This window comes from Nothoprocta perdicaria, unplaced genomic scaffold (assembly GCF_003342845.1).
Source record: "Nothoprocta perdicaria isolate Ctin4 unplaced genomic scaffold, notPer1 scaffold_134, whole genome shotgun sequence".
Classification (NCBI taxonomy): Eukaryota; Metazoa; Chordata; class Aves; order Tinamiformes; family Tinamidae; genus Nothoprocta; species Nothoprocta perdicaria.
The window spans coordinates 1,644,428-1,671,923 of NW_020454472.1; the positions used below are offsets into that span (position 1 = coordinate 1,644,428).

General features: G+C 37.6%; 1 protein-coding gene across 2 annotated transcripts in view; it reads left to right on the forward strand.

The window, feature by feature from the left end:
• Nucleotides 1-27,496, forward strand: part of PIEZO2 (piezo type mechanosensitive ion channel component 2) — a 230,616-nt gene that overhangs the window by 46,023 nt on the left and 157,097 nt on the right. For both annotated transcript variants that reach the window (XM_026033864.1, XM_026033865.1), the window contains exon 2: nt 3,066-3,191. In XM_026033864.1, coding sequence (XP_025889649.1) covers nt 3,066-3,191 — 126 coding nt within the window. The remainder of the gene's footprint in view (nt 1-3,065; nt 3,192-27,496) is intronic.

Below are 27,496 nucleotides of genomic sequence, written 5' to 3' on the forward strand. Positions count from 1 at the left end.
TTATATATATCAACACGAGTGTTAGGAGACCTTTAAAACTCTCCTTAGTTTTGTGCAAAGTGGATATTGTTTCAGCATTTTCTGCAGTTCCTAAAAGGAAGACAGTGGCAAAAATTAAGACTTCATTAAAGAAGTCTTTGTTCAGTGTACAATTCAAGTGTATTTGATTTCAAGCTTTTAAAATACGAAGTTTAAAATCAAGATTTATTTTGGAAAGAAATGACATTGGGATACTGAAAGGTGGACCTATGGACCTTTAGTGAAGACAGTTTGCTAATTGTATTGCAAAATGTTGGGGGTTTTACAGTGGTTGGTAGAAAATGATTTTGTCAAAAAAATGATCCTGTTCCAAATCTGTGTAAAATATTCAGTACTAATGTTCAGGAAATTGTTAATTTCCAAGAAATGAAGGCAGCTTATGACTCAGAACTTAGATATCAGCAGACTATCTTTAAAACCTTTTCATTTTAAATACAGCTGCTGAGTCCTTGGAATTTATGTTTTCAAACTTTAGTCTTCAGCTTTAAGATATACAAATTTAATATATTAAAGAGGCTACGGTCTCATAATACCATGAGTCTGGTATCTGCTAATGCAGGAAAAAAAACCAAATATTGAAACCTGAAAAAAAAAAAAAAAAAAAAAAAAAAAACCTATAAATACTGCAATGCTTTGATTGCATTTCATATGGCATCACATTTAACAGCTGATTTAATAGCATGTAGCTGATTGTCTTATATGCATTGCTCTGTTGTGATTCTGAAAATATTAGCTTTTTTTGCTCCTTATGCTTTTATAGTGCTTAGAAGACCTTATTCTAAGCCAGGCCAGTGGGCCAGCTTCTGTACCAGTAAGAGGGGGAAAATGGCTTTGCAGCCAAAAGAATTTAAAATCTATTGTTTGTTTCTCAGTGGCTGGCAGCCGATGTGGTCTAGTTTCTGTCAACTCCCAGGCCTTAACGCTTGGATCTCGTGAGGAGTTTGTACAAATCATGCACTTAGTCATGCACTTAGTGAATGTTGCTTCCTTTTCAGTTTGCAGAAATTCGTTCATAGACTTGACTATACCATTTTTCGTCTTGAGTTGTTTAATTACTCTTTTTATTAAGTTATAAAAATAGTAAGAGTAATAATGCTAATAGCAAGTTCATTGGAGGCACTTGGTGCTGAATTTTGCATTGTCAAGATAGTGATCATGTAACAAAAATTTTGAGTTGCTTACAGTGAAACAGAAAGGCTTTCAGTTTTTCTAAAATTTCTAAGTCATATCTATATGATTCTTTAAAAAGTGCCACATGGACGTGAGGCCATGATTACACTGTAATGAGCATAAAGCAGAAAGTTGTGTACTGGCTAGATGCAGAATAGGCACCATATTTTATTGCCTCATGAATAACCTTTATATTGGTATGTAGGCCTAGGTATGTGTTGTTTGCTCTGATCTTTGGTCTTGTAGCCATCATTTTGACAGTCTGGGGAAGAGGAAATGGTTATTTTTTTTTTGCTTTCTATGACAGAATTTTTCTTTCTCTCTGAAGTAGACTTGACCTAAAATCCATGAAATCAATGCGATATAATTGTCAAATCAACAGTGATTCCTTCCCAGTTCCTGGCATAACACAAAAGAAAACAATTTTTTTATATACTTTATCATGTTTAAAAATACCTAAAGCTTGGATACTTAAAGCATCCAAGCATGTCTCAATGTTCCAGTTAAGGTCAAACTGCAATTAGGTTAGGCAGATGGAATAAGTGATAATTCCCAAAGGATTTAAGATTTCATGGGTAAGAAGGATTAAAGGCAATACTGCGAAGTGGTGTCCCACTTGGTTCATGCACTGCAGTGGTGACAAAAATCCCCCTAACCTAAAGCATTCCCAGTACTGCCTTAGTTCTCCGTATTCCAGTGCCGTTGCGTCTTTGCCCACAGTGTAAGTGGCTACAACCTGCTTGCCAGCTTTCAGAGACTTTCATGACAGATGAGTAGGGGGACTGTTCATGATGCAGAATATCTGATTGCCATGGGGGCAGTGCTTCTTTCTCAGCCCCTGAGGCCATCAGATAGAGCACAGGGACACCTTTGCATGAGGTTTTGGAGCTGCTTGATCAGCTACTCAGCTGCTTGGCTGTCACCCTCTAGCACTCTCTCTAGCAGTAGCTCATAACCAACACAGAGAGGAAAGGTATGAAGAAAACAGGATGTGCACAGAGTGAACTTGTCCCAGACATGCTCTGTCGGCTCTGCTCTCTCTAGCATTGGCGTTGTCTTCAGTCTTTGGGGAAGAATTAAGGCAGTTTTCTTTCTCAATTTGTCTATATAAAAAATTATCCTCAAAATGCATACAGCAGGTGGTATAAAATATTTCAGAAATAGAACTTCTGTTGTAGATAGGTCAAATAAGGTGATATTTAATGCTGTCTTTTATTAGCAAGACATCCTAGTCTTAAAGATGAATATTTTCTGAAGTACTAATGGTTCACTTTATTTATTCATAGCTTGCAAATTTGGCTGCTTGTGATGAAGCTGAGTCTTTCCTAAGGATTTATAAGGCCTTTTAAAAGTCTCCTGCAAACATTTTCTATTGGCTTTTGGCTATAGATGTCCGGTAAATCTTAAAGAATCTATGACCAAGTGTATCATCTGGCACAGTCTTTCCTAGAATGTATACTGAAAATTATTTTCGAAAAGCTGCTAAAGGGCAAGAAACAGGGCAGTGTGCACAAAGCAAAGCATTCATTTGAAAGCACGTCTATGCTCCTGAGCCAAATGGTGGTTTTGTGTAGTTGCAGCTCCTCACATGTTATGGAATGAGTAATTAATTGAATAAGTTTTCATTTTCTCAAGGTTTGAAACACTGGCTTTACTTGGTTTTTGTATCAGGTAACACAGTGATAAGCATAGTGATGTTATTCTTGAAGATGTTATTCTGAAGAGGTGATCATGAGTAAATGGAAATGACTGGCAGTTCAAATATCACTCATCAGGATACTGTTTTTAACCTGAAAAATTGTAAACATTATTTAGAACTTCACCAGCTGTATCTCTCTTGTTATTTTGTTTTATAGGGCATACAGGACGATTATTAAAATCTCTGTGTTTCACCAGTCTATCATTTCTGCTGCTGCACATCATCTTTCAAATTACAATAAACAGTCTTGAAGCTGGAAAAAAAATTGAACCTGGATTTAACTGTGAGTAAAAACCTTTTATTTTTTATTAGCATTTCAAGTGTGCAAATGCTTCAGTGGTTTAAAAGGTGAAGAGTTAGGAAGCAGACAGCTTCCTAGCATGATGCTCTTATTTTTGCAGCCTCTTTACCAGCCTATTTCCTTAAGAACTCCTGTTAATAGGATATGAAGACTAGATGGGTCTAAGAAAAGAGATTTTATTAGCTGTTTTGTTACCACTGAATATCCATTCTTTTGAGGTTCAGTGCTGCCATATAATATCTTAGGCTTTCTCAAAATTCCCTCAGACTCTGTGGCTGCTCTTTTGTCTTATTTATTCATAAGTCGGTGTATGAAAAATAAAGTGAATTACAGTAATGAACCCTCCCTTATTCTTGCATTATACCTCTGGTGGAACTCTGTTGATATTGTAATTATAAGTTGACTTTAAATGTTGAAGTCAGGATTTATGTTTTTAAAGATTATTTGTCTCTTTCTTGCCTTTGTGATACAGGAAGAAGCATTCTCAATTTTATTTATATGTAAACCTTACATAAAAATATATTGCATGCAATTTTATATCTTTCTCCCTCAGGAAATGATTTTCAATAATTCATAAGCAAACATTGTTTATTGTGCAAAAATTAATTAAAATATCTATCCAGTGATTTCAATATAGAAGTTCCAGGTAGAAAATATTTGTACTTGTCTTACCAGGTTTACATTTAAAATTTATGAGTGTCAAGTTACCTTTGATAAATGTTCACTTAATTTTTCAAGGAGTATCCTGCTGCCACTTGAGTAAACAGTCATACTACAATTAAACACAAGGAACCTTATGTGAAGTAAAGCACTGGACTTAAAGCAACAAAATCCTAAGGAAATGTGGAGTGAATATTACCATTTTGTTCTTAACTCAAACTATTTCTTAAAGTAAAAGGCATGATTGTGTTTACAAAATATTAGTTTTAACTCAAATGCCTGGACTTTATTTGTTCAAGTCAGACCTTAAGCTTTAAAAATATATATTTTTTTTCTTTTTTATCAGAAATGTATGTAATTGATTGAGTGAACCGAGTGCATTACTTTCCTATATCTGCTTGTTTCATATTTTTATGACTAAAAAGACCTGATTTTATTCAGATTTTTGCATCAGTGTTTGACGCTGTTCCTATGAGTAGAGAGCCCCTAGCTGCTGGAGACAGCAGTGCAACCACAGCTGGAACTGAGGCCAGTTGACACCAACTGACCCACATCCATGTTGCTGAACTTTCTTTGCCTCCCCAGCATTTAAGTTACTGCTTGGGAATGATATTTATCCCACATGAACACCCAAACGGAGCACAGGTCGCGCGGAGAAGCAAAGACCACCTGGCCACGATGATTGTTCCTGAAAATGTTTTAACCACTTCACTATATAAAAGTTCAGACATTTAATTTTGGCACCAGACCATGTTTCCAGAGAAGACTGGCACCATTTGCTTTATGCACATAGCTGGTGATCCTCCAGGGAGGGAAGTGGAGCTCTGTCTTTTGGGATGATGGATCCCCAGGAGACAGAAGAAGTTAGAGGAGGTATAAAGACCATTGGGGGTGAAGGATGGGCGAGACTAAGGATGTTTCTAGGACAGGCAGTAAGGTGAATTATTACTGTCAATGGCACCATGGTGCTGTGTAGGTGAGGACAGTTTTGGTAGCCCTTCTGTTTTATTTATTTGGTGACATAGCCCCACTGTGTTTCCCACGCACCACCTATATGAGTAACGCCTGACAGTGAGTAGCAGAGGGTGTGAAGCTATAGCTGGAGGAATGGCAGCACCATGCCCCTGTCTCCTGCACAGCTTTACAGTATTTAACTCAGGTACAGTTGTAAATATGGTAATTGGGATTTTGCAAATGTGGCAATTGCAATTTTTGAGTTAGCTATACGTGTTTATTCAATGCTTTTCACTCAGTAAGAGGTATGGAAGTATGGACCAGAAGACTGAATTTTTTTCTCTTTCTATCCAGGTCTGGATCAGCCATTAATAAACTACATTTTACAGCTGTTTATTTTAAGGTCCCCATCCCTGCCTCGAAATGTTCTGCAATCTCTTCTGATGTTTATCATTAGGAAGCATTTCCTCTCTAATCAAAATCTCCTTCTCAAGCCTACTATGGAGAGGGGAAACTTTCCTTTATTCTTCTTGATTACCTCTTCTATATTTGAGGCTGCAGTGATGTTTGTCATATGTATTTTTTTATTTTGTTCTCTTGCCTTTACACAACCTAGTTCCCCCAGACTTTCTTCATTGGTCGTTTTATAGGAAGGAGATTAGTTGTGTCTTTGCTGGTTCACTTGGGCTTTCTCCAAGTGGTCCCCAAATTCCTCGACAGCCAATGCTCAAGACTAAGCACTATCTCAGCTGTGAATTTACTAGCACACTCTGGACTGTTGCAATCACCTGAGTACCTTCAAAGGTACTTCCTGTTTATGCTACTTTTTTTTCAACAGCAAAATACACAGTTTTTGTGGTTCACTATAACCTATAAATCCTTTTCTTTCAAGAGCTGCTGCTCACTGATTTTTTTTTAAATTCCACATTTACGTAGATGGATATTCTTACCTTAAGATAGAAATTATACTTGTCCGATTTATTTTTCCAAAATGATTTAATTCTGTCTCATAATTTGCTTCTTTCATAGGGGACATCTGTTAATGTCCCATTTATGTTTTTTTTTTTTTTGTCATCCTGAAATATTTCCTTTTTTATTTTTTTAAATTTAATCTGTATTTTGATTTTGCTAGAAAGGTAAACTGAATAAATTAGACCATATGTTGCTTTCATTTGAACTGTAAATAGTCACTTAATGGTCAATTAAACTAACACCTAAGTGTGGCTCAGGGCTTTTGGTATGTATTGTGTAACATACATCTATTGTTAACATGTTTGTTATGTTATGTTATGTTATGTTATGTTATGTTATGTTATGTTATGTGTTTTTTTTCGGATTATACTTAATTGCAGTTTAAGTAGTAGGGAAAGAGAGAGATATATCCTTATCTTCAGGAGAACTTGTGCTGTTTTTCTGTTTATTTTTTCACATTGCTGTATTTTAGCCTCTAAAGCATTTTCTTTTTGGTACTAGAATAACTTGAAAAATATTTAAATTAGAGGCAAAACACAGACTATCACCTCTGAAAGCTTATTCGGTTACAAGATTCATTTTGGGAATGAAGGAAAACCATCCCTTTAATCTTTTGGATTGACAAGCAAACTTGAGCAAAGCAGAGGAATAGAAGCTCAGATTCATTTCAAAATATTTTGTTCTGATCTTTGACTCACTTTAATCAAAATAAGCGAATATGTTTAGAATAAGCATATAACAGCCAAAGTGTTTAGGATAAGCAAGTCTGGGAATATTTGGATTTTTCTTTGGTAATTTTTTCCTCTCCTCCTGGTTTAGAGCTCATGTACCTTCTCTCTAAGGCTAATTACAAAAAAGGTCACAGCATTAGGTATTAGGTATAGTATCTAGGTATTACAGGAGATGTATACTGATAGGTCTGTTTAAAAATATTTAGCCAAGAGAGGATTCCTTGTGCCTTGTGAATATTATCTGCCATTAATAAATTTTTTATTGTTAAAACGCCTCGTTTAGCTTAATAGATGCTTTCTTGTTAGTCTCAGCTACACAGTGAAATAACATTGAATATCTCCCAGGGAGTTTATTTTTTAAATCAGAGATCATAAAAGTAAGGGAAAAAATAGATACCAAAAGATTATTTCAGAATATTTCAGAATATTTCAGAATATTTAAGGTTGGAAGGGACCTCTACAGATCATCTAGTCCAACCTTCCTGCTCAAGCAGGCACACCTAGAGCATGTGGCACAGGGTGGCATCCAGGCAGGTTTTGAAGACCTCCAGAGAAGGAGACTCCACAACCTCCCTGGGCAGCCTGTGCCAGGGCTCTGTCACCCTAACAGTAAAGAAGTTCCTCCTCACCTGGAGACGGAACTTCTTGTGTTTCAGTTTGTGATTAGACTGTGCAAATCTTCCTAAGCCATCAAAAGCTGTATAGTCAGTCATTTTTCACTGATTAATATTTGCGTACAGCACAGAGTCTGACTTTGAGATAGTAATATTTATGCAGTAATACAATTTCATTAAATTTGTAGTTCTGATGGAATAAACTGTTGATTATTAGATTATGCAATGTCTTTTGAGCAAGCAATTGAAAATATGCACTTTATTGGATCACGACGTAATATAGATTTTCACTTTTTATTATACATGTCATGGTTCTTCCTAAGGACCTGATTTTAACCATCTTTAAACAATGACATTTCCACCCTTATCATGAATATCTTTTGCAATATTTGTTCTAAACTTTACTTTCGATAAATCAGTTCTGTTATTCCTCACTATATTGTATTACTCCTCTGCAAGTATATCCTCTTGGATTTTTTAGTCAGTCTGTTAAAACAGCTCTGGCTTATATTTCTTCTTAATTGAAATGGTGTAGTTTTTTTTTATTATTATTATTTTGTGCTGACTCTGCCATCTTTTAGTATTAATTCTACAACCATACCTATTGCCATGCTTATTGTTACTGAACAGGATTTAAGTCCCTGAGAAGTTCAATAAACAATGCTACAACTATTGGTCCATTAATTTCATATTCAATTTTTGTTAGGATACCAAAATGAGCATTTGAAGAACCATTAGATGCATCAAATAATAGAGCTACTGATCTTGCACAAGATACTTTGATCTCCTTCTAAAGGCTTTCTGTGAATTTCTGCATTAGTCTTCTGTGTACAGTTCTATGGAAACTTTGGGGGCTTGTCCCTACAAGTTTGGGATGCTACAGGTTTGAACACTCTATTTACTAAATAGTGGTATGAAGAAAAAGAAAGGAGGACTTAAAGCACCAAGTTGCCTAGATAGCTACATGGGAGCTAAATTCAGATACTTTGCTGCCCGCAGTGTGCTGTGGTGAATATCAAATTACCATTGTGGAGTCATAATAACTTTCTGCTTTAGATAATTTTGAAATAATTCCTTGCCTGAAAGACTGTTCTGTGTTTGCATTACAACCAGTATGTCCCTGAAGTTTTGGATTATATTAGGAAGCAGCACTGTCTGGTAAAAATCATTTAGATCTCCTTTTTTTTTGAAAGGTCAGACTCAGGACTGCGTTAGACCTTTCCTGGGAATGAGTAATTAATTTTCCTTTTTATCTGGTAAGATTTGTGTCTTTTATACCCTCTTGAATATTCCCTTAAGGTAGTACAGGTTTTGAAAAGTACCACATCTGTAAAGGCCATAGTATTTCTCGTTGCACTTACTACGCCACCAGAAATAAAGACCATGTTTTTTCTTGGAAAGGGGCAGAGGATTAAATAACTTCCTACAGTGCCTCATGCTTTGTAAGGTGGGTGGCAGATGGGTACAGGGCTTGCAAACACATTATAGTCAAACACCTGTGTCCCTGACAAACCAAAAAGGTGACAAACTGGAAAATTAAGCGCGCTTCACCAAAAAGAGCTGTTTTTTTTCTTTTTTTCCCCCCAAATTGCAGTGTCTGTCTAAAACTTGAGCTCTTCTTTTGACCTTTTCCCTGCTTTTTCTCACATTCTAGTTTTTTGTCACATACCCACACTGGAATATGAGTCCTTGTCTTGGACTGCTGCAGTTGAAACTAAAGTCATCCATAGGTTTATCTGAATTTAAGAGCCACATGTTTAAAAGCAAACCTTTGTTCCAGGAAGAATGGACGCTATCTTGCATAATGTCTGCATTTTAATCGTATTTGTGTAAGCGTGTGTCATCTTGAAGATTGCGCTCTTGGCTAACTCTGAGTAAAAATGCCTTTAAACGTGTCAGAAGCAATTCTTTACGTTATCACTGAGAAATGCTCAGACTGTGCCTGGGTGGAATCTGTAAGAGTGGCAAGAGGAGAAAGCACTGGAGTGTTTTTAAATAGACAAGTGCTTTTAAATAATAGTGAAAGTACTTTCTTTTAATGTTTATTTTCAATATGTTCATGTTGGGGTCTTATGTTTTGTAAGGCTTTCAATGTTTTTATGATTTTAGGACATTCCTTAGGTTTTATGGTTTGATTTTTGGCTTCATAAAAGCTGAAAATATTTCTACAATGCAGGTTAATTTGATTAAAATAAATTGATTGTTGTGCTACTATTAAAAAATAAGAATAGTAAGAATAGGATTTCTTCGGAACTTCCCTGGAATTGATGGAACAATCAGCTTCAAAGCAGCAAATATTTGTTTGTACAGAGGTCCGAGGGAGAGTGAAAGAAAATGTTTTAGAGATTAGTACAACTAATGCAAGCATGGCTTCTCTGTGGGGAGTTCATAGCTCATGCTCTTCTGATGCTGCTTCCCATGGAAAGCCCACCTGAAACCCTAAGAAAGGACAGAATGGCAGGAGGGATGGTCTCAAAAGTTAAAAAAAAAAAAAGGTTAATACAGTTCCCATCATTCTCTGGTTTTATGGTGTATTTCTTACATAAGTAATAAACTTATGGGTATGAGTTGAGAAACACATAAAAAAAGAATCTCTGTGAAGTTGAGGGTAACTTGAGGCTGAAAAGAAAGCTTAGCCTTGGAAATGGTTGTGAGATCAGGTTATGTTGGCACAAATATATTTGATCACGGAATATCCTTGTAAGGTGGGTTGTTGTATTGGTACTACCAGTGCACATTTCTAACTTCTCACTTTGGGGTTTCCAAGACTCAAAGATTTTCAGCATAATTCAGTTTATTCTGTGGAGCACACCCTGCAGTTAAACTTTTAATCAGGCAGAAGTTTCAACATGCAGTTTTTTTGGTATGACAAGAAATTTGCAATAATAGTTTGTTCTGCATATGAAATTTTCCTTTAATTTCATGCGCATTGAATGTCAGCATTGCTTCAGCACTTTCAACATAACTTTATGCAGCCAGGAAATTTATGACTGAGGAAACAGAAGCTTCTGTAATTGCTTCTTAGGCATGTATGATAGGTCCTGCTTAATTTCCTGCTGGCTGTTACTGCATAACAGTTAGGAAAGCTGTTTTTCATTGTACTTAGGGAGCCTACTTCTGGACTCACAATCTGCTGTGTAAATAAAATCAAACAATATTCTAAATACTAATTTTCAGCTATTGAATATACATTCTGTATAATGTAGGTAATTATACTCCAGTGATGGTAGCATAGTTACTTGTGTTCCCCTATATAAGATGCTGTCAGGATTATTCATAAAGAAATAAAAAGATCCTCTGTTCCACAGTCTACCAACTTTTTGCTTCCTGAGGGAAAACTGCTCACTAATGTGCTTTGAGTAGCAAAAAGCTATTTTTCATGGAAAACTGACATCAGGATGCAGTCTGGCAGTTTATATTTCTTTTTGCATTCCTAATGCAACAGGGAACAGGGAATTACTCTGTATACTTTGAGGTTATTTGCTGCACTGCAGCACGTTTTCTTGACCGAGCGGAAACCCAATGCTATATCTCATAATCTAGATGAAACTCTTTTGATAAAAGACATTGATTTATGTGCTGGTATGAAAAATAAAACATCAGGTGATTTCAGAGTGAAGTAAATCTAAAAATGCAGCACGGGAGCATCAGCATAGCTGGTGCCTGTCTCCCTCTGCCCTCTTAAGGGCAGGCGCAGATGTAGCAAGTGTGCAGAGCAGATTGTGGCCAGCCGCAAGCGAGAATGTGCTTGATAACGCCGAGCAGCAGGTTGGAAAGAAAAACGTGAGCATGGTGGAGGTGGTCAAAGTGAAAGAGAATGGCTCGGGTCCTCAGCTGCGGGGTCCTAGGGCTGCTTCACCACAAGGTCAGTGCTGTTGGGCTGACGGCTGCGTCCTGAGGTGGCCGCAGCGCAGAACCTGCAGGCTGAGTTGTGGCTCCAGTTTAACCTCGAGCAGAAGGAGCTGGGGGCACGGAGCAGCCTGGTGGGGTTTGTGGTGCAAGAGAAACCGTGCAGGGAAATAAAACAAATACAGTTGTTCAAATAAATATGGAAATTGGTGAAAAAAAAATAGGTTTTCATTATGGTTAGGGCAGGAAATGCTTTGGTGCGCTCTGCTGCGTCAGTAGGGTAGTGGGCAGGCCTAAATTGGGGTCAGGTATGGGGTGAACTCACATGCTTTTGGAGTTTGCTTCCTCATGGAAAATACACGTTAAAATTCCACCCAGTTTCTGCCAGATAAAAAAGTCTAAATCACTGACCGTGTAGGATGTGCAAGTGCTGCACCTTGGACCTCTGGCGTAAGCAGTGATGTGCAGCATGCCTGTAATGCTTGCATTGAACAGAGGTCAAAATAAGTAAAAGTGCTGAATGCTCCCCAAAGAAGATAAAAAGCCCTCCTTTTTATATCTTTGGAGAAAGGAGAACTTATTACATGAGCTTAGAAAGGTAGAACTGATATAGAAGCATTAAAAATCCCTCTTTTGTACCTTTTCCTGATGTTTAGATCTGGAGCACAGCAGTATTTACACCTATATATACCATGCTTACTGCTGAATTTAATCGCACCACATTCCTTTAGAGGTTTGTTTAAAGAAATCAACAAGCTGAATTTCAGTGGTGCTATAGTCATCATATAGACTAAAACCAGAAAGATTTTCAAAAGCATTTGTGAAAGTTATGGCAAATCAAAAATATTTCAGGACCAAAAATAATTGCATTTTTTAGATGACTGGAAATAAGGAGCGTGTGACATACTGCCCTTTAAAACACAATGACCAGAAGATGAACTTGATTTCCAAATACCATCTGTCAGACCAACTATATATCTTAAAACTTAGAATTCTGCATATCGGTAAGCACTGCTTTGCACAGTACCTAGCTGATGGTGATGGCCACCTCTTTGGTGTGTGATATTCCCACTTTATTACTATGAACTTTAGAAAGGAAGGAGGACATTCTTAACAAAAACAGAACAAAACAGAACATTTTTCCTTCCCTAAAGGGAGTTAGGAAAAAATCAGAGGAATTCAAACAAACAAACAAACAAACAAACAAAAATTCTTACTAGGATATTTGTTATATGCATTTCAAAAGAGTACAGCTCACCCCAGTGGAAAGGACACAATGATAAGAACTGCTAACCTATTATGCCGTGTACTGCATTTTGGTTCATGGATCATTTTATCTACTAATTAGAAACTTTGCCTAGAAACTTTGTAGAATGTGACCAAATCTTTTTCAGATTTTTTTTTTTTTTTTTTTTTTTTTTTTTTGTCACGCAAATTAAGAATGTTAAAATACAAAAGATATGCCTACATGTGCATGGACTGATTTTTGACTCTTCTATCAGAACCAGCAGATTTTGACCTGGTCATGGATTGTGTCCATGTGGTTTGTTAGCAGTGCAACAGATGGCTACATCCAGGAAATTCCTGCTTTTTCTAGACCCCACAGGTTTGTCTACGAATGCTGTAATGATTCATTACAGAATCCTTGTTCTTACCTCCACTGTGGAAACCTCCAAGGACTAACATAACACCAAGAACAGGCTCCATTGTAGAGCATAGCAGCTTGCCATCATTCTTAGAAATACATGCCTTAGTTAAGGTGCCAAGCTGGATTTTAATGGTCCTCAAACTCTTACTTCCACCTGGAGGGTGTGGTGGTTTAGTGCTAATAATTAAAACACAGCTGCAATATAAAACTTGTGGAATTATAAAACCTACTGTTGAAAGTCATATTAATAAGTCTGGGATTTTTTTTGTTATATTATAAAGAAGATGAAACTTGGATTCATGGCTTACTTTTTCATATACGTGCAGATGTGAGGTACAGACATTCTCCAGCTACAACTGATATCCCAGATAAACATCACAAGAAGAGTAAAATTAATTGAAGCAGTTCCAAGTTTATAACACTTCTCCCAGTTCTTATTCTTTCACAGTTATCTTTATCTTATTCTTTGCTGTCTGGTATTGTAGGTTTGCATAACTCTACAATACCAGACTAGCAGAAAGACTTAACAACCCATTCTGTGGGAAGGGAGGAAATTGATACCTTTTAAAATATCAGATTGTGCTCACTTTCTCCCTGTTTGTATGCTCACACACGCACATTTTCTTCTTCAAGGGCCTTATTCATAACAGTGGCAGCTTTCTGTGTTTGTTAAGCTTCAATGTTGAAAGGCAACCTGTGCTTTTTCAAGAATCAGGCTGATTGAATTACCCAATTAACCAGCCTCGCTAAGCAAGGGGCACATTGCAGTACTGGTATTCCTATAGTAAAATTGCATTTCATGACCACAGTTTGAAACTGGAAACTACTAGTAAGGAAAGAAATTGTTCTGTAGTAGACGATAGCAGGAGCTGAGTGTCTGACTCAAGCATGGGAGCTTCCAAAGAGTTGAAGAGTAGTGGAAAACATGCAACATCACAAAGAATGAAGTACTAGAAGTTTAATAGAAAAAAAAAAGTAAAGAAGTCAGTGATTTTATTAGTAACAAGGAAATAATTTTAGTGTAGCTATATGCAATACATATGTTTTGCTGTGTAGTGAATCATGGTTATCTCCAGAACTGAGCTATTGAGCAGGAATGATTTTTTCATGTGCTTTTCTCATTTGAAAGATTATGGGCAGGGAAGTGTGCAAGAAAGAAGGGGTGCATGAAAGGGAAGGGAAGAGAGCAGAAATACAATTATATTGTCCACCAGTCCCTGGTTAAAGACCTCAGATTCCAGGTTCCCTTGGATTCCCTTGAGTTCACTTCCATCCTTGGAGCTGCTGCTAATGGAGCATTTGCCTCAACAAAACCTGGGAAAGAGACGAATTACTTGTGTAGTCACAGCACAGGTTCACAAAAATCTTTCACCTTCCTTTCCCACTTTAAGGTTCATGGAAAATATTCTGCCGCTTGCAGATGAAAACTTTTGCTGATCAATGAGATCCAATTTTTCTTGTCTCTGTGGTTTTGCACTGTGTAGTAGTTCCACAGGTAAACCCAACTGACCCAATCTTCTGCTACTGTACTCTGATTATATCACATTTTTTATGAGAACTTCTAACAAAATAAATTTCAGCTCATGAAACTGCACTGACTTGAGAATGAAATACCACTCGTTCATTATAGTCATTCTCCTATCAAGCCTTTCTGCAAGCTAGAATTGTGCAACACCTGTGATACATGAGTTTTAAAAATATTTTTATGACTTCTTTTGTCCTCACTGTAAAGTTGTCAAAATTCTCTCATGTCTGAAAAAAAGAAGACAAAAAGTGCAAGCAAGGAAGTTCACAAAGTACACATCCACATAAAACAAAGTTGGAATATAGTTTCAAAGACATCTGGAAAAAGTCAAAGATGGTTTTCCACGTCTATCCTATGTCATTCAGGATAACTAACAATAAGAAAATGATATCATATTTCCTTTCCATTCTGCCTGTTGACCCTGTTACCTCCAGCAGCTGCAGAAGTTGACAATAAATATTGTGTTAAGTGGGAGGATGAATTATTTAATCAAAAGATAAAATTTACCATTTCTGTTTTGTGGTATTATTCTTATTTAGAGAAGAAAAATGCTTTTTACTTAGTAATAATTAAGCAGCAGCTCTTGATTTCAAAGACTTCTCAAAATTTGATTGGATTCTCAGTTCGGTTGTTTTGAAAACATTGAGAGCCAACAACCTTGTAAAAGTCAGTTGCTTTATCTCTTTTTAGCATAGTCATATTTTGTTTTTAAGCAATATAATTATTGTACTAAAAGCTACTATGTTTTTACACTTTCATACCTTATTACTTTGTTTCAAGAACATTAATTTTAAAGAAAAGACTCATTAAGAATGGTTTTGATGCACAGCTATGCCTCTGCTTACTCTGCAAAGGTGTAGAGCTGATACTGTGTTTATGGAGAGAGAGTTCATTGCAGATGGCAGTTCAGTGTTGCCAAAATACCCTATATTTTTTTTTTTCTCTCTAAAGGTCTTGATACATATAATAGCAAATTTTACATTAGCAAATTTCGAGATGCTTTATTAACCTGTTTCATGCAGGTAGAAAATGAAGCACAGTTGGATATATACCCAATTTGTGCAAGGAATATCTAGAAAAGCAACCACAAAGTCTTGGATTCTGTTCTTTGTTCAAAATGATGTAACATAGAGCTATTTTTCCTTCCTTCACTGCCTTTTACATGTCACACAAGGGCTGCATTCATCTCTACTGGGCCAGCTAGCTCAGGCTACTCTATGAAATCTTGAATTAAACAGTCATCATCATGTTTTCGTTCTTGAGTTAAGATCAAAATGATCCCATATTTATAGTTTTATTATTATTATTATTATTTTTCTGTTACTGCTTGTAAATAGCTACTTTCACCTTGGAGCTGCACTTTTTTGGATGTATTTAATTCTCAAGTAGTATGTGCTATATTTGGGTCATTGCTCATAAAGTTTGGCCTCTATAATTTCATGATTTTCTATTAATATTAATCAAATTCATCCCTGTAGTATGTGGCTTGCAGAAGACATTGCAAAGCAAGCTATCTTAATAAGACAGCAATCTTAAATTGCTACCTATGCAATTTAAAAAAAATTGCAAACTGCAAAATTTATGTTGGTGAGGGGAATATAGCCTCTTAAAATTTCTGAATGCTGATGCTAAATACATTCACATGTAAGTAAAAGCTGTCAGGAGCTTTCTGATCTTCACATATTTTTATTCTGACGTGTCTTTTTTGTTGTTGTTATTCATCAGTTTTTCCTCAGTTGGAGATTATGCAAAAAGAAAAAAAAAAAAGGTAATATTTCAGCATAAATAAACACCTGAGTCCATTTTTTGTTTTGAAATTCTTAATTGAGGATGTGGATAGTTAGGTCATAATCTATCTGGATGTTTCCCAGTGCTTGGCTGGCTTTGAATGGTAGTCTCTAATACTGGAAATCTTGTTCTCCTTTATGTGGGGAAGATTGTCAAATAACATAAGTTTTTAAATGAATAGTGTTCACGTGGTGCAGTTCTTTGTTCTAATTGGCATGGCGATATTTCGCTTCATGCTCCTGTTTGAAATGTCATCATGTGCGATTCATTGCACATTGAAAAAAAGTCTATGGTAAAAGCATCCAGGTGCCTCCATCTATGCTCTGTGCTGCTTTGGTTGATCTCTGTGAACTGGTCTTTCTCTGTTGTGAACTGGTCTTGCCCTGACTTGGAAATTGGAATTTATCTTCCTGTTTAAATGTTGACATTCAATCAAGATGCATCCACTTGTAGTTCTTGCCCTGCAAGTTTGTGGCAATTCATCTTGTTGACTGTTAACTTTGACTGATACCTCCAGAAATGATGTGGAAGTCCTTGATCACTGCATTTTCTCTGAAAAGGCAAAGATGAGGATGAATTATCTCATCAAAGACTTTGTGAAGCCTTCGCTAGAAGGCATATTGGAACATGATGACAACTAGGATGGCATTCAACACAGATCAAAGGTAAAAGCCTGAGATTGTCTTCTATAAACAGCATAAATGAGGGGCAGAGCCAAGCTCCTGGTTGTTCTCATGTCATTACCCCAGATTATAAGAAATTTGACTGCAGTTTTTCAGAGAATTTCATCATGAGCTGTGCAGGTACCTCCAAGTGACTGAAGATCATATTTGTTGAAGAACTGAAGGGCTTTGATGATGGACAGTTAATGCCTCCTTGGAGCATGAGAGCCTGCAAAGATAAAGATAGCTGTATAGAGACTTTTTTTTTATCTTGTGGTCAACCAGCCACCTAGTCCAGATCCCACCTTGCCTACAATACCTTCAGAAGAAACTTTTCAGCACAGGAGTATGTGTCTTTTGGTACAAGTATAATAAACCAGTAAGCTACTTTCTTACCTTTTTTTTTTTTTTTTTCCCAGTGCTTAAATTGTTGACTACAGAAGTAGGATTCAAAGCATCTTTGCTCAGTCAGAAACAGTCAGAGCTAACTCATATATCTGAAACATTCTTTTTGGTTTATCATGTTCTGTTTTTTTTCTCTTGCTTAGACATTTTTTCTAAGAGTATACTATTTTATCTGTGCAAAAATACTTGTAGCATTTTTCCACCTCTTCTGATTCAGACCTCTTCTGATACATAAAAATTTAAACAGATACCAATAATGAGAATACTTAATGTGCTGATAAATCATTATAAAATTTCTTTAGAAAAGTGTAACTACCTATGGAGGTGCTCTGTTATGAACCTAACACACAGCAAGCTGAGCTGCTGTTTTTCCTAGACACATTCTGTTTCTTTCCAACTCTGTGGGACATCAGTGTTCCTTGTTGAAGAGCCTGGCTAGGAAAATCCTTCTGGCCTTCCTTTTGGGCTCATTTCTTCTGGGTTCACCTGCTTATCACCCAGTACACCCAGAACCACACAGGCCCTGTGAGGTATATCGCCTGTGCAGGAGAGGAATGGTTTTTCCAGGGTCAGTCTGCAGGACACTAATTGCTGTTCATCAGCTATGAATTTTGATATAAGAATAGTTTCTTCTTTTATTGTAGGATTGTGTAGCAACAAGCATAACAGTATATGAATTATATGAACTGTTCAGCAGCCTTAATTTGCAGAAGCCAGGGTACGGTACGGTTTCTTTTTGTATCTATATAATCAGCTCAGTATTACACAGTACTGTTACTGCTTATTGTCATTTAATGTGGTATCTTAATTGACTATTTGCTTTATCACACACCAAGAATAATTCGAACTCCATTCAAGTGCCATTCATTAGCTGCTTCCTGTCTTCATTTAGTCCACCATATCCTTAAGTGCTATATTCAGACCACTTTTGCAGTGCATTTCCTCTTACAATACCTCATATATCCTGTGTAGTACCTCCCTAATTCTTTGGATATGGCCATCTGGCTTGTTATAATAATTAGCACTTATATTTCAGTCATGCTGAACTCTGCTTTCCTTACATTTCTGAATATGTACCCTGGTTGCTGCTTCCTGACATCAGCAGGAGGTCTCCCAACATTAACACTTCTTGCAGAAGTGCAAATGCCATTGCTAATTTGTTTCTCATGTAAATGTTTGACTTAAATAATTGTATGATTTATGTATCATATATATGTTTTGTACCAAATTTGTATGTTTTGTACCAACAGCTTACACAAAATACTTCAGAGTAACATCTCTCACAGTCAGGATCACTGAAACATTTTAGGTAGACAAACAGGTTCCACCATAGCTCAAGGTACTTGGGAACAGTGATGTAACAATTTTTCTTCTTCTAAAAGAAAGATTTGGTGACTACAGGAGTAGGATTTAGTCACCTAAAACTAAAGGTGAAAAGATGGAGATGGAAGAGAAGGGACCTTCCAGGACATGGTCATCATTCAAAACTTGATTTTTCCATCAGACCAATTTCAAAAAGAAAAGAAAAGAGAAACTGAGAAACATTTGTTGGACCCATTACAAAAGGAAGTAGACAGTTTCTCTGTGACCGGAGAGCCATCCAAAAAGAACCTTTTATCCATCTGGAAAAAGAAAAGGAGCTGCAGAAACACACCACTGAACATCAAGATTCATTATTGTGCTCCAACTCAGTATGGACTAGACCCTCATTTTTTCTTAGCCTTCCTAACACTGTATTTTGTCAATTCCTGTTTAGATTTTGTGTCCTATTTACATTACAGTGTTTCCAAAGCAAGTAGTGTCTGTACACTCCAGTGCTTTTACAGATCCCCAGACTGTCTGAACCCTACCGCTCCCTGGCCACTGAATGGTGCTGATACCAGAAAGAATTTTGGAAGAATCTATTTTCCTTGAATTTAGGAAAGTGAGTTTAGAGAGTTGAGGCATAGGAATGCATAAAATGCATGATGCCTTATGTCAAATTGCTTGGATTCCTGAAGGGCTTGGGCAGAACTCAAAGTGCAAAATTTGTTTCTTGGTTCATACTTGCATTGGAAATATGTTATAATGACACTTTATTTCCCTTTTTATATTCTTACTTCTTTACTGCATTCTGTGAAATTTACTATTTGTGTCAGTTTGCCTTCTGAGTAGTTTTACTGCACACTTTTTATGTGCAATGTAACAGGCAAAGGTGAAAGGAGAGCTAATTCAGTCTGTCTGCCCACACCTCCCACATTATTCCATGAAAACTGCTGAAGAACAGCTGCACAACATAGATAAATTCCTAAATTATTTAACAGATTCTCTAAAAAACTTGTGTGTCAGGTCTGGTCCTGTTAGTGCTAACAATGTGTTAATAGGAGTTAGGGATGTCTAGCATTTTTCAGGAGTCCTAATTCGAATATGAAAACCTGTCAACCCAAAATCTCAAATTTATGCCTGTGTTTTTATCTCTCTCCAGTTAAACATAGAATATTAGGTGTTGTTCATGACATAATGTGCATATTTATTTGTGCGCTATGGTGTGGGAAAGATACTGTTACTTATTTTTGCTGTAGATTTGACCTCTTGAGCCCAATCACTTAAGCTGACTTGCTGAAGTTGTTTGCATTTCTCAATTCACACCCTAACCCTGTAACTTCATAGAACGTGGGCCAGCTCTTGCACCTGTAGAAATCCCACTGAGTACTCCACTTACAGGCCTGGTGCCATGACATGAGGAAGCCATGCTCAATAGGATCACATTAGAATTAAGAGTTAAGATATGATTTGTCCCAGAGGCTTTGGCATGACTCATATCCAGTAGGTAATTAGAATCTCATGCCAAAACTTCACTATTCACATTCTAAAATGAGGCATTAATTTGTTTTATATATAGTAAACATAATTACTTATTAGGTTTGATAAATGTATTACTAATTCAACAATTACTTTGTTATGTGGCACTAACAGGAAAAAAAAATTACTTGAGGTCTGAAATCTCCCTCTTGAGTTATTGCTTAATTCGGTACAGAATTTTTACTTTACCCAATATTTACCTAAAGGTGAAATTACTCTAAAATCCCAAGTAACATATAACTAATGCCATATGAAAAAATAAGTAGGATTAATAATGAATTGCAGGAGTTACAGGGCTTCTTATTTTTTCTTTGTATATAGCACTTCTGATTTATTTATTTATTTTTAATCTCAAATGATTAGTAGAATGGACAGTCTTTGCCATTGAAAACAGATGTGCAATTCCTGAACAATTCAAATGCAGCTGTTCTTCAGCAGCTGTGTTGCATAGTGGGCACTAGAGATGACCTAGTGCAGGGACTGCTACCCCTTCTGAATTGTGGGTCTTGGAAGGGACTGGTTGAAGTTGTGTAGAAAAGAGGTGACATCGCCATAGACTCTTCTCTCTCCACCTGAATATGTAGCCCTAAGGGAGAGATGGAGTTCCTGCATAACTCACTTGATGTTCGTGCATCATTCAGCAGGTTTCTTTGTGTCTTTCCTCCAGAAGGTTGACTAACCATGCATCACTCAAGCCTTTGGCTCTCTGGAGGTTTTGAGATGAAGAATGCTTCAAACTGGGGTGATAAGGGATACATTTTTTTTTCTCCCACTGTGAAGGTTGAAATTAGGCTATGTTCAGGTAGAGTAGAGGAGGAGGAATGCAATTCATTCATGCAATGGTGGCCATTAATATTTCATTATTTTTCTCTAAATGGCAGATAGTAGTAGCAGTAAGAACTTTCCTGTGCTTTATTAGTGACTTGATTCACTCAGATTCTAGAAGATGTAAGGTGAATTCACTTATATTTTTAGATTGACAGCTGGCCTCCTTTAGAAAAGGCCAAATATTCAGATCATAAAATTGTGTGCAGAATTATGCATTTATGTATCTTTCTACTATAAGTCATCAATTTTATGTATAACTTGCTTTTTTTGTTAGAAACTGATTCCTTTGTAATTCTCAGTGCTTTTTCCTACTGAATCTATTTTTCTGTTGTCTGCCTCTTTACTTCCAGCCCATATGGGGTACAGTGTCCTCCACTGCTGTGAATAGTCCAGTTTTTCAACCATATAAAATATACTTAATGTGTTCCAGCTGGCAGGGACAAGAAATTTTGAAAGGCTTCATGCATTTCAGAAAATGTTGCCAAGATGGTCTGATTTGTATTCAGTATAAGTAGTTTTATAAAACTGGTACAAATAAAAGTATGAGATGAGACAATTGTTAAATATATATATTTATATTTGGGCCAATATCTTTCATGCAGGTCTTCCCAAACCGTAGCATTTTTGGGTTGTCTTCTTTTGAGCCACAGTAAGGATACTTGCAATACATTCTGAATATGTCAATTAAGATATTTTGTAAACCATTCGCTTTCTAATGCAATTAATTGCACCTGTGATCCATCACCTGATGTACTGATCCCATTGTGAGACCTTTCAGTTCTTCAGATCTACTTGGAACTGGAAAGCTAGCCACCTGGCACTAAGTTTTTTGGCTGTGTAACTCTGCAAGAAAGCAAACAAAGCAATGAGCTGTTTGTCCCTTTTCTTTCAGGCATGAGATAATTTCTAAAGGCAACCACGCCACAAGTAAATAAATAAAGTATGTGATTTAAAAATGCTTTTGAGCATTTTTATTACCTCTCATCATCCTCTATAGTATTTAGTAAAATGTACAGTTCTCTTAATATCCTAATGAAGCACTAAATAAAACACATTCTATCGAGGACAAAAGAAACACAATTTAAGTAAGTGTGAGAATACCCTCGTTATCTATTAACCTATGAGAATGGCAAACATTTTAGTGCTGTTACTGATTTTATATGGAAAGATTTAGATTTATCCAAATAAACTAAATGGTGAGAAATTACTCCTAGTACTCCTAATTAAGCATGTAACTGTAGAAAGCACAAACTACATGTAAACTATTTGAAGAACACAAGACAGAAAGCCCAGAGTGCTTTTAAAATGAAAATAATTAGTCCATCCTGTGATTTCTTTCCTTTGTTGATAGTGCTCATGTTATTTGTGGCATCCTAATGAAAACTAATTAAGTGTTGGGAAGTGATCTGCTAATATCTGCATGCAATCCTGTAGTGTATTATAAGCAAAAGTGAGTACAGTCACATAGCACTGTTTTCCTCTGCATCTCTAGTTGCTTGAGCTTGGTTACTTTATAGGGCGGTGAGAAATGCTTGTTTGTGACCCTCATCCCAGGACTTGGGTGATGAACTCCAACAGATCACGGAATCATACAATCTTTAAGGTTGGAAGATCTTTAGAGATCATCGAGTCCAACCACCCTACTCACTCAGGGTCACCTAGAGCACGTGGCACAGGGCTGCATCCAAGCGGGTTTTAAAGATCTCCAAAGAAGGAGACTCCACAACCTCCCTGGGCAGCCTGTTCCAGGGCTCTGTCACCCTCACCGTCAAGAAATTTTTCCTTAACTTCTGTGGAACTTTAGGTGCTTCAGTTTGTGGCCATTTCCTCTAGTCTTATCACTACCACCTACCACTGAAAAGAGGCCGCCCCCCTCCTCCTCACTGCCTCCCTTGAGGTATTTATAGACACTGATCAGGTCCCCCCTCAGCCTCCTCTTCTCCAGGCTGAACAGGCCCAGCTCCCTCAGCCTTTGCTCACAGGGCAGATGTTCCAGGCCTCTGATCATCCTCGTAGCCCTGCGCTGGACTCTCCCCAGCAGCTCCACATCCCTCTTGTACTGGGGAGTCCAGAAATGGACACAGTCTCCAGATGTTCAACCTTATAAGCTCTATTCTCATAATGGTGAAAGGACAGAGAGAAGAAGAAGAGAAAAAGAAAACAGCAAGATGAAGAAAGATATTCAAGCAAGCAGGAGAGATGCAGCAAGATTAGTTACCATCACCCCCAGTCCCGCTACCTTTTGTCAGCACTACCGTGGTGTAGGTGATGATCTTTCGGAAGAGATTTGAGAAGAAGAAGCTTCTCTCTGCAAGGGAGAAATACCTACTCCTTTTATTATCCTAATTCTTGAAGAGTTCTCCCACTTTCTTGAAGTTTTTTTGCTTTGGTGCTCCTCTTCCCCCCAATCAACTGCCAGTGCCACTCGGCAGCCACTGCTCAGCATTGTTGGTATCTTGAGCTGATCCAGGAAGTCGTAGATTGTGCAGAGATAACACACCTCAAACTGGTATCCCAGTCTTCCCAGAGACAGGATGCCAAGGCCAAGAATTCATAAATTGTATGGAGATAAAACACCTGGAGCTGCTATCACAGTCTTTCTAGAGATAGGATTCTAAGGCCAGGAATTTGTAAATTGTATGGCGACAATGTCGAAAAAAACACAATCCAAAACAGTCTCTTACAATTGATGTCTGGTGTTATTCCTCCCCAAGTGCAGAACCCTGCACTTGCCTTTGTTGAACTTCATGACGTTTCTCACCGCCCACTTGTCCAGTCTGTCCAGGTCCCTCTGGATGGCAGCACAACCCTCAGGGCTGTCAGCTCCTCCTCCCAGTTTGGTATCATTAGCAAACTTGCTTAGGGGGCATCCGTCCCTTCATTCAGGTCATTGATGAATAAATTGAACAAGACTAGACCAAGGACTGACCCCTGGGGAGCACTGCTAACTACAGGCCTCCAACTGGACTCAGCACCACTAATCACCACCTTCTAAGCTCTGCCGTTCAGCCAGATCTCAATCCACCTCACTGACCACACATCTATCCCACCCCTCTGGATCTTGCACAGGAGAATGTTCCAGATGTGCAGAGGAATGAGTTGCAGGAAGCAAACTACACTCCATTAGCTTCTTGGCTTTATTGCAACCCCAAATTTTGTGTGTTTGTGAGCCAGAAAGGAGAGATGGGGATACATATGGAGTCTCCCTGTCCTTGGTGGGTCTCCCTTGTGTGACTTCCAGGGCCTGAGGGATCCTAACCCTTCCTTGTTGCATATTTGGCTATGCGGACTCCTCACTGAGGAATGTGTTAAAAGTGTGTGAGTCCGAGAGTGAGGGATGGGCCTGAGTCTGCAGCTAGCACCCCAGCAGTGCCTGTTTATCCCTAATTCTTGCGTCTTCTCTGTTTTCCTATAGCAGCTATATAGTTCAAGGATCTCTTGATTCAGGTGAATGGGAGCTGCAAGTCCGGAAGGGCTTCATTCCTTCTGTACTTGCAGGTTAGTCTTTGTGGCTGGGGTGCCTTACATGCCCCAAATGTGTTGTTACCTAGTGTGCTCACTGTTGTCTTCTGTCTTCTGAATGTCACTGAAATGACTTACTTTTTGCTAAGAAATTTGAATATTGGCAGGTCCTCAGGCCTGCCATGGCTGAGTTACTGTTTCCCTGACAGTATGCAGCATCCGTGAGGGAAGTAAGGTAAACAAAGTGTCTGTTACACTTCTTAGAAAAATATGTATTTTCTCTCTCTCTTTCTATATAAAAGACAATTTCAGAGCAAAAATAAGCTTTAAAAAAACTTAGTGAAGTCAAAGATGCTACTGGAATGCTAATTTTCTGCTGTCTTAATATTGCTCTATTTCTATGCAAGATTTCCCAGTTTCCTAGCCTTAATTTTCTTCTCTATAATTAGTTGTATATGGATGTGCTGCAAAGAAACACTTTGTATTTACCTCCCTCCTTCCCTATGTTCATATAGCAGAAATGCGGAAGAAGCTCCCGTTCACCTTTCATTCTCCACTGGGGCAAAAAAAAGAGAAAATGAGACAATGAAAAGCGAATTCCTTATGCTGGCACACTGTACATATTCATCGCGGCAGGAAACTAGGTCGACTTTATTATTCATAACAGTATATTATGTTACAATAAGACTGAGCAGAGGGTAGCTTTAGAAATTGGAGGGGTGCCCGTCAATTACACTCTGAAGTGAAAATCTTGCCTCTAAGATACTATTCAGCAGGCAGAGTGGTGTTGGTTGGGCTTGAGAGAGAACTTCTCTGCCAAGAAAAATGGAGGAAAAAAAACTTTTCTTCAGGTTTATGAAAAATAAAAGTTACCTCGGGTGTTCTTTAAGTTGTTTTGGTTTTACATTGAAAGCTAGAGCTTTCAAAGACATATTAAAAAAAAATATATTAGGAGACCTGAATCAGAAATTTGAAACCCTTAAATTTAGTGCCTAGCTAGCTGTTTAGGTTGAAAACCTTCATGGCAGTGGCAGCAGATCTCCACTTCCTTCAAGTCTGCTCTTCAGATCCTTGACACGCTTTTCTGCTATTCTGAAATAGCTTTTCTGCTATTCTGAAAAAATAAAAGAACTTTTATATCCATGGACCAGCTGATTCTTTCCCATTTTACTCCTATAGTGTGATTTTGTGCTGGTGACCTACAAAGTTCTGTTTTGCCAATGTGTAAAATCCTTTTCTTCATCCATATTAGTTTGGATTTTCTCTGTGCAGATTTGGTTTAAAAATCACCAAACAGCCATCAACAGCAAACAAATACACAAATAATAGATTAGTTAAAAAAAATAGAAAAACTATACTTTCTATTAACCAGGTAGCTCAGATTGCATCTGAAACACATTCCCTTTGGATTTTCAAAGGCTGTGTGTTTTGCTGTATTGCTGCCTTATCTAGGAACTAAATGGAATGAGATTGAAATAAGAGTGATTTTAAGTGTGGGTTTGTTAGGGTCAGGGTTGCCTCTAAATATTTTTGATTTACTACACCTAAGCAGGCAAAATAAGTTATTGTTGTCTTTAAAATTTTCACAACTCCTGTCCTTGTAAACAAGATTAAAGAGTCAAGTCAAACGATTTGGCCAATTTGATTAATTTAGTTACCTGGGAATCATTTTCAAATCTCACATGGAAGGAGAAATGCAAAGATTGCTTTCCCAAATTTTCTTTTTCCAAGTTATTATGTCTTCCCACATCATCTCCTCTGTTGTGTGAGTCATCTTCAGTTATAAAAGGAGGTAGGTGAGTACCATATTAAAGATATATAAACCTCACATTTAAAACAAGCTGTGCTCCAGTAAGTACTTCTAGATATTTAAAAATATAAGAACAGTAAGATACAGAAAGAATGAATCCAGTGTCCTGTGTATTTAATGTTCAAATTCTCAAACTAATGCTTCCTCCTCTGACATTCTGCCCAGATGAATGGTACACAGAACAGTACCATTACTGATTAGTAATCTGTCACTGAGGTAGAAATAGTAACCTCTTATTGACTTTACTCAATAATAGATCTTTTTTTAAATTATTATTCCTTATGGCTAGGTATTTCCATTTCAGCCAAATTATCAAAGCCCATGAAGTGGATGTAAATCTTTCCAGTTATTTCTGTAGATTTGGATCAAACTCAAAGTCACTGTTCTTTCTGTGGCTTGCTCTGTATGATGGTAAAAAAAAAAAGGTTTTAAATAGATATAATCGAGTCAGTATAGTTTTGTCTTGGCACTTTGGCCAGTCTTGCTGTAGAAGGACAGAGTTCCTCTGAAGCTCCATGACAGGACAGAGCCAGGTCCCCATGGGAACAAAAGCCTTGTTTACTTTGTGTAGGATAATTGGAAAAATATTGGCTTTAGCTAAATCCTTTGAGATGTCCAAAACAGAGCCAAAGAACTAATTTAACTGAAATGCCTGCTTTCTTTCAAAGTAATTCTCTGTGTGACTTAGACTCAGTCTAGATGGGGTCTCTCATGGGAAAGTGCACTGTGCGAGCTCCTGACCCTGAGGGCTCCAGATCAGGTTGCTGATGGGTCTGTCCCTACCTCCATTTGGCATCGTCTCATCAGCAAGCAGGAAGATGCCGGATTCTTTGTGTCCCAGATGCCCTAAGTAGTATTTCAGCTTGTATCATCTCTCCTGAGTTAATTGATCACTAAAAAAAGGTCGGTCGGTTGTTCGGTCTGTCTGTCTGTCTGTCTGTCTGTCTATCTATCTATCTATCTATCTATCTACCTATCCACCCATCTATTTCTTCTCCCCTCACTCTCCTTAGTTCTAGTTCTAATCAAAACCAAAACAGAAAGTATGGGATGGGTCTATATTGTACCATGAAGCAGCTGCTGTTTGGATCACTTTTCATCTCAGTGGGCTTTGCTGGCCCTTCCAGGCACCCAAAGCTTGCAGAGTAGCTGCAGGATGGGAGAGAGAGCTGCCAGATACAGTTGGTAAACATTTATCTACACTATTGTCTTTTTAATATTTATTTTAAAGCAGTATGATCATGCATGCACATGATCATAGTGTTACGACTACTGCAGGTTGCACTATATGCCTACTCTGTTTCTTTTACTAGTAAATTTTCCCACTCATTAAAATCTCTTTAGAAAAGAAGTAGCTTTTTGATGATGATTATTTTTCCAGGTAATGTGGAATGAGACAAATTTTTCTCTTGCTTTCTTGCTTTTCCCCTCCCTCCCTCCCTTCTTCCTTCCTTCCTTCCTTCCTTCCTTCCTTCCTTCCTTCCTTCCTTCCTTCCTTCCTTCCTTCCTTCCTTCCTTCCTTCCTTCCTTCCTTCCTT